Consider the following 7,858-nt stretch of genomic DNA (forward strand, 5'->3'; position numbering starts at 1 on the left):
TCATTTCACCTGTTTGCTTCACTTCTCACGTCTCATGCTTAAATCATTAGCTTTTAACCTAGTAGAGAGTTTATGTTCAAAATTTTATCATTTTAGCATTTTTTGTGACACGAAAATTAGTTAAGGGTAAATGTGACGACGTGCATACTAGTTTAGGTGTTCTTATGACAGAAAATTTATTTTGGAATAAATGTAACATGAGTATACTAGTTTAGGATTTTCTGTAGTATTCACCTCAAAGATTAATGGTATTGATTGCACATGATCTAGTAACCCATCCCTTCTCGTCACCAAACGCATCGGAAGTTTCCATACGTTAAATCGTTTTTCCCATTTCAAAAAGAGAAGTTGCTGATGCTATTGGCAGTAAGATCTCTCCATATTCCAAACTACAAACTTGCCTGTCTCGGACAAAATTAAAAGCGCACGTGTATTATACTTGAAGTTCTACACAACATAAAGGAGAAAAAAAAAAAAAGAGAGGAGGAATCACGGAACAACTTGCCTGCCAGCCCAATGTTCCCCATCAGCAGTAGACAAACATGATTTCTTCTCCTGCAGCATGCCAAAACTTGGTTTTTGACAGCAAAAACACATGATTATGAAAACCACATGATTCCTCTCAAGCATCTTTGTATGGTCAGGCCAGCTAAGTCCACCAAAAGTTTTCATAGTTGGGTAGCAAAGATGATGCTAAACATACGTACCAAAAGGAAAAAAGAAAGCAAAGAAGAAAAAGGAAAAGAATCACCTCCTTTCCAGGGAATCCGGAAGTTTTCAAACTCATTCGCCCTGAAAACACTCCAGGTTTTTGTCGGGGAGTCTCGCGAAACTACCTAAGTTTCGCCTGTTGCTTGCACAACACCGTAGACCCTTTTAGAGTGAAATAGTTGTGTAGATCTCGTCCACCCGTGAAGTGAAATCGGTTAATCAATACCTTCAAATTGATAGATCCTGCATCATCTAAAACTTCATTCCTGGATCTGCACAAGTAGTACTCCTTCCAAGGGGGACTTTGTTCCCTGCATCAGCTTATGCAGGTTCTTGGGGAAGATGTTGTTGGTCTTTGGGACATAATCAAAAGAGCAGGTATGACTAGTTTAATGATTTCGAAATATTGGAGGACGAGATCTCAGGCATCCCCTAGAATAATCAAATAAGAAAATCTCTGACAGCACACCATCATCATTCAGACACAAATACTGTTCTCAGCACCACACACTGTAAAGCAAAAGGAAAGGCAAAAAATAAAAGTTGGAAACAAGAAAAGCAGAATATCCGAACTTTAGACCGTCCGTTGCTATCTTTGCCTTAGATTTTAGCAAGTTCCATAACGGAAGCTAAATCCATTTGTCTCCTTCCTTGATCACAGACTTCGACCATGAAGAGACGCCCTCAATTAGGACTCAAAATGCAGGATCAGCTCCTAAGTCTGCTAATAGTGCTCACTGTGTGTGCTGCTTCACTTGGAGCAGCAAATGTGCATGGCATATGTACTCCCAAAGACCTGAAAGGACTGACTGGCTTTAAAGCGGGCATTCGCCTCGATACTTCTGGAAGACTAGAGAAATGGGTTGGCCTGAAATGCTGTGAGTGGGAAGGCATCTCCTGCAATAATGCAACAGGCAGAGTCGCAGAAATCCGTCTCCCGGGATTTATTTCCACAAGCGACTTTGTGTACCAATCTGAGATGAAAGGTTGGTTGTCTCCTTCCATAACACTCTTGAGCTCTCTCGAAGTCATCGATCTCGGTGGACTCATGAATCTCGCCGGAACGATCCCGCCTTCCATCGGCTTCCGCCTCCCAAAGTTGCGAAAGCTCTACCTGTACGGCAACCAAATAAGCGGTATGTTACCAGAAAGCATTGGTAAGCTCTGGCAGCTCGAAGAACTTTTGTTGTATGAGAATAAGCTATCTGGGTCACTCCCTTCAAGCCTAGGAAATCTCAGTAATCTAAATTCTATGATTCTGTACTCAAATCAATTATCTGGTACAGTACCCAATTCTTTTACAAACCTGACAGGGCTGGTTCATCTAGATCTCCATAACAATTCTTTTATTGGTGCCATCCCAGAAAAAATTGGTCAGTTGCACAATATGAAAGAGCTCGATCTTTCAAACAATTTCTTAGGAGGGAGAATTCCACTTTCCATTACTAACGTAACTGCCATTTCAGTCTTGTACTTGGACACAAACAATCTCGAGGGAGAAATTCCGAGCCCCTCAAGGTTAGATCAAATGCCTTCCCTCAGTTTCCTAAGACTCCAAAATAACCAGCTAACTGGCGAAATCTCACCCAATTTTTCCTATCTGATCTCTCTCCAGAGAGTTTCTCTCGCACATAACAGACTGAAGGGAGAAATTCCTTCAAGTCTGGGTGCTCTCTCTGCACTAACAGAGTTATATCTTGATGACAACCAATTATCTGGCATAATACCCAAGTCAATGGGTCAGTTATCCCAGCTTTTGGTTCTAAGCATGTCAAACAACATGATCCGAGGACCATTGCCTCAGGAGATGTCTTCCCTCTATAACCTTCAAATAATCAATCTTTCATTTAACGAAATTAATTTCTCCTCCATCCCTCAGTGGTTATTGCGATTGCCATCTCTTTCCCGAATTTATATGGCGGGATGTGGAATTCAAGGAGAAATTCCAGAGTCCTTGAAGATAATGCCTAGTCCAATACAGGAGCTGGATTTATCAGTCAATCACCTGACAGGAAATTTGTCATCTTGGCTTGGAACACTAACTCAGCTCTACTTGTTGAATCTCTCCAGAAATTCACTAGTTTCAGATGTTCCAGAATCAATTACGCAGTTGAATGCTTTGGGTGTCCTTGATCTCCACTCAAACAAGTTAACAGGCAACATAGGTCAGGTGTTCAAAATGGAACAGAGGTTTCCACAAGGTCCACTGACATATATTGATCTTTCTGATAATAGATTCACTGAAGGAATTGAACAGATAGGAATTGGAGCACAATGTGGAGTCCAGTTTCTAAATTTATCAAACAACTTTTTCCCGTGGAGACTACCGACAACTATAAGAATGTGTACATCCTTACAAAGCTTGGATTTGAGTAACAACAACTTGGGATTTAATCTGCCGGATGCTTTAGCAAATCTAAGCTTACTAGAGGTACTGAAGCTGCAAAGGAACCACTTCACCGGCAGCATACCGAAAGGATTTTTGAAGTTGAGTAAATTAAGGGAGTTGAACTTGTCGGATAATCTTTTGGTGGGGCAAATTCCTGATGGTAAACCTCTGACTGACTTCCCTGAGAGCTCTTTCTCTGGAAACAGAGGATTGTGCGGAAAGCCCCTTAATCCCTGTATGCTTTAGGCATTTGTTTTCCATCTTTCTTCTTTCGGAAAGTAAAGCATCATCAAGAATGAATATTCCGCTTTTGAAATCAGATCGTACATGAATATGTATATATGTGTGTAATTGCTTTCATATTATGCACTAATTCTCAAAAGTAAGAACATTTTATAGATAAGTTCTATTTCTCAATCCATCACATGATGAACCTGTTTTTGACTTTTGTTTTCCATTGTTACAGCATATATTGAGAAACAGGAAGGATTTACAATTGAACCATGGGAGAGAACAGATCAAGAGTGCTACTAAAAATAAGACTTTCATCTCCTTAGAACTCTGGAGTTCCAAAAAATGTACATGTGATCATGCATGCACAGAGGCATGGATCTTTTACTTGCAGTTCCCAAAAAGCGAGAAAAGCAGCAAATAAGATTCGGATAGTAGCTCCACTCGTCGGAGTTTATGCCTCAGCCTCACATTAGCAAACCATTCGAGCAATCTATGACATGCATTCTTGCATTAACCATTTGAGGTGTGTGTGTTTGAGTGGAAGTGTTTTCCGGGCATTCGTTTTCCGAACTTTCACCCGTTTGGCTCATTGAAAATGACAAGATAACTGACAACACTTTCCAGATAATGGAAACATTCATGCATAAAATTAAGAAAGTGAATTTCCCGATCCGAAGAGGTGGAAACACTTTCCGAAATTGCTCTTTTTGAATTTTTTAAATATATATTTTTGATATTTTATTATGCTATATATTTTTTTCTTTTTTTTTTCTTTTCCCTCGGCTAGTTGCCGGGCCTCTGCAACCGGCCACAAGTGCGGGTCAGCGAGCTCGAGGCCGAGCCTTGCCGTGGCTTGGGGACCGGTGAGGTAGAAATTAAAAAACAAAACAAATAAAAATAAAAAAATATTTTCAAAATTGGAATTTGTTTTTCCTGAGATAAAGTTGAAATTATTTTCCAAATGAGATCCAAACAACACAAGACAGTTTTTTGTCACATATCACTAAACAAAGGAAAACAAACCATTTTCCTGGAAAATGATTTCCCGGAAAGCATTTTTCTTTAGCATGGAGTTTTTCGTGAAACAAATGCATCCTTGAATTCATATCACTCCTCAGGAATTCATTAAAACATTATAGTTAAGACAACAGTACCATACAAGAGGGAAAGGCTTGATTATTGTAGTCGTAAACTGAAAATCAGGGAAAAGTTGATTGATCCAAATCAAGGAAATGAGCTTCAAGACTGTTAGCCCTTTTCGTCTTTATTTTTCTTCAAGACGGATTTTAACCAAGGAAAGCACCAAAAAAGCTCGAACTGAACAATTTGCCTGATCACTTCATTTGTCGAGCTGAAGTGGATTTCACAGTGGAAGCAATGTGAAATCCAGGTTATGTGGAGTCTCCAGTATTCTACGCATGAAATCAGGAGACAATATAAACACAATGGTCAAATAGACATACCTGTTGAACATGGAGGCCGAGTTGAAATGTGCCAAAACTGCAGTGGGCAAACGGGGATTCCATGAGGCAAGACACCGCGTGATTGATGCTCAAATATGCTGTATAGAACCTTATTCGTAGTACAAACATAGATCTAAATGCAAACATTATACCCAAAGAACCTCTCATCCCTGTCGATAAGAAGGGAAATTACCAGTTGCTCAGCAATCTATTCATATGTAACTTATAAGTGCCATGGTCACCCGTTGAAGAGTAGCACCATCTGCCTATTGTCTAGTCACCACTGTAAGGGTGTTTACAGGTGGTATCCTAGATCCACTCATCCCCGTCAATGAGAAGGAACACTATCATTTGCCATAACTATAAGTATTGAACATTCATTTTTAGGCATCTGTCCATCTTCAATTGCTACATTGACATGGTTGAAGAGTAGCACCACTTTCATGAGGATTTATTCGGTACTGCTCAGTAGCTACTCATTGGATAATCGGCCAACACCACTGGAACATCTGCTCGGATGTTTGGACTACAAGGAAAAAAAAGGACAAACCAAACATATAAAAAGAAAAAAGAGCAAGAGCAAGATAATTTCCTTTATGTTTGAAGGTATAGAGCAGATGGCTTTACATACAACAATATAAAAAGAGAACTGGATGTCTTTCCAATATAATGGATGACAGAAATTAGTACAATCACTAATAACCACTATCAAATACTATGAGCGTCAGCAATACTTGTATTCACAGCCGATGGACAATTGCCTGAGAACCTAAATTTTCAGAGTACAGACAGGGGTTCAACTTATAGACATAAGCAAGGCTGAAGGAAGGAGATTTCTGAAGTTGTCAAAGAGAGATGCATCAACCCAAAATGAAGCCGTCTGTCATATAGGTCGTGCCGCACCAAAGGTATTCCCACCTTGGTTCAAGCCACCCCCATTAGATTGGAAATACGAGACAGCTGCCCAGATCACCCGCAGGAGGAGGATCACCACAAATACAGAGCCACCAAGAGTGCAGGCCACCTGAAACCAGCACCAGTACTAACATTGCCAGTTGAGGGTCAAAGAATGCTGCTCCATGTAGAAAGTTGATCTAGTTATAGCCAATTTCATTTGCTACGCAGTGGCACAATGAGATGAAGTAGCAACCACTCCATGATCAACTCTTACTCTGAAAATGCCCTCCATATTTTCCTTATCATCTAACTTTCCAGCAAACCAAGAGCCTATTGCTCTGGAAATGTCATTGGTGATTAATACTCATATAAGGGCACAAAAGGAAGAAATGTGGCGGGTATAACATGCATAATATAGACAGTCATCAGTCTAAATAAGTGAGATACGGTCACCACAGACATGAGGTAAACCTCTTTAAGCCACTAAGTTATCCACATTTGATGATAAAATGTCATTGAAGTACCTCAAGAAGTGCCTTCAAAATGGAAAGTGAAGCCAGTAGAAGAATCCCATCAACCGCAAAGGAAACCTGCAGTTCCCATCCAGCGAAGCATTAGAGAACTACAGTCAGTGTCAATCAACAACGGGTAAGCACAAGGTGTATGCTGTTCAAAGAGTAATAGTGACATGAGTACACCATTTCAGTTTCTAAAAGGATGACAGCCAGCAGCTCCATCAAGTAAACGATACTGAAGAAAATATATACGGCGGGAAACAATTTGAAGCAGATCATTGGTAACTTGGTCCAAGGACAGGCTCCCTTCCGAACAGTAGAACAAAGGAAAAATTAAGTCTCTTATCTGATTCTTTCGGGCTAAACTGCGGATTTGCTTATTTCATCATTAAAGCTACTGTAGTACCTGAATTTCCTGATTCAACCAAATCATAAAATTATCTCTTTCCATTATGATTCACGGCACAGTACGGCCAATGAGTTGATCTCTCAGGTGACTAATTCTCTTGATTAAATCAAGCTGATTAGGATGAAAAATTCGATTTTTACCGTTCCATTATAGTATAAAATAACATTTAAGGGTTCAAATCTTGCACGTTACAATCCAGAGCACATAACTATTATTTAAGGGCGAGGCAATGTCGTGACGAGCTCATAATACGCACTTACTCCTCGACTATGGTGAGACTCGTGATTAGTAAAGTTAATGCGTACAAGGGCATTCAACAATACTGGGTTTAAGCTAAAAGTAAACTACGAGCATAGACCACAGAGGCCGCAAAATGTTCTTTTTAAGAGGAATTAGATCAAACAGGACATGAACAATTCTCAGTATCGCCTCCTCCCAACCCTGTACGATCACTAAAAGACAACGCAGATTAAGAAAGAGAGTTCACCAGCTGCGGCGGTATCGAGTCAGGCAAAACGGAGCGAGAAGCCTTCTTGGCTCGCCGGGCCGCCTTCTTGAACATGCTCTGCAAGAACCTGATGAGCAAATCGACGCTGCTCTCTGCGTCCTCTTCGTCGTCGCTCTCGTCCTCCATCATCGAGCCGTTACCTTCGAAGAAGCCGTCGTCCAGGTCCTCAGTCGGCTCGCCTGTCGCCTCACGGAGAGAGGACTTGGGACGGCGAACGTAGATCCGGGGTTCTCGGGCCGGGCGCTGAGGGAGAGCGTGGAAAGGGAAGGGGAAAGCTGAAGGGGGTGCGAGCGGGGAGTGCAGGGGACTGATGCTTGTTGCGTTGTTCATGCGTGCTGACGAAATTGCGGGTCGTGTTGCCATGGTGATGGGGTTGGCCACGTCCGTTTGAGCAGAGACCCAGAAGATGCCGTTTGAATAGGTGGATTCTACAGTGTAACACAGCAGGACAATTTCTCCTTTTAAGCACAACGATCAAAAGGGACGTGAGACCCAAATGCTCGACCAGGGAAGTTTAGCTCTTTCACCAAATCAGGTTTAATCAAGAAACCTCGGTCAATATTTAGCTCTTTTTTCACTGTTTTTATCACTTGTTGAGTGGAGAAACTATGCCCAAGTTTTGATTTTTCCTTTCTCCCTGTTCTTTTTTTTTTTTTTAAGGTTGTATTAAGGTGACACTTCAATAGTATGATTGGGAAAGAGTTTGTCCACATCAATTTGTAACGTAGCTAC

At 41.0% G+C, this 7,858-nt stretch overlaps 2 protein-coding genes across 3 annotated transcripts; one reads left to right on the forward strand and one right to left on the reverse strand.

The window, feature by feature from the left end:
* The first annotated feature begins 1,082 nt into the window (after positions 1–1,082).
* On the forward strand, positions 1,083–3,513 carry LOC115757620 (LRR receptor-like serine/threonine-protein kinase FLS2). Of its 2 annotated transcripts, none has more exons than XM_030697932.2 (2): positions 1,083–3,109; positions 3,186–3,291. In XM_030697932.2, the coding sequence occupies exons 1-2, from the start codon at positions 1,382–1,384 to the stop codon at positions 3,195–3,197; spliced, it is 1,740 nt and encodes a 579-aa protein (XP_030553792.1). In that variant the 5' UTR covers positions 1,083–1,381; the 3' UTR covers positions 3,198–3,291. The 2 variants fall into 2 exon arrangements, with proteins under 2 accessions (XP_030553792.1, XP_030553782.1); XM_030697922.2 differs by having other exon boundaries at positions 1,095–1,276; positions 1,327–3,513.
* Positions 3,514–5,365: 1,852 nt separating this feature from the next.
* On the reverse strand, positions 5,366–7,665 carry LOC115725843 (protein SHORT HYPOCOTYL IN WHITE LIGHT 1-like). The gene is made up of 3 exons (XM_048280240.1): positions 7,106–7,665; positions 6,219–6,284; positions 5,366–5,821 (listed from the first exon to the last, which is right to left on the reverse strand). The coding sequence occupies exons 1-3, from the start codon at positions 7,487–7,489 to the stop codon at positions 5,681–5,683; spliced, it is 591 nt and encodes a 196-aa protein (XP_048136197.1). The 5' UTR covers positions 7,490–7,665; the 3' UTR covers positions 5,366–5,680.
* Between the last annotated feature and the right edge of the window lie 193 nt (positions 7,666–7,858).

This window comes from Rhodamnia argentea, chromosome 6 (assembly GCF_020921035.1).
Source record: "Rhodamnia argentea isolate NSW1041297 chromosome 6, ASM2092103v1, whole genome shotgun sequence".
In the NCBI taxonomy this organism is placed as follows: Eukaryota; Viridiplantae; Streptophyta; class Magnoliopsida; order Myrtales; family Myrtaceae; genus Rhodamnia; species Rhodamnia argentea.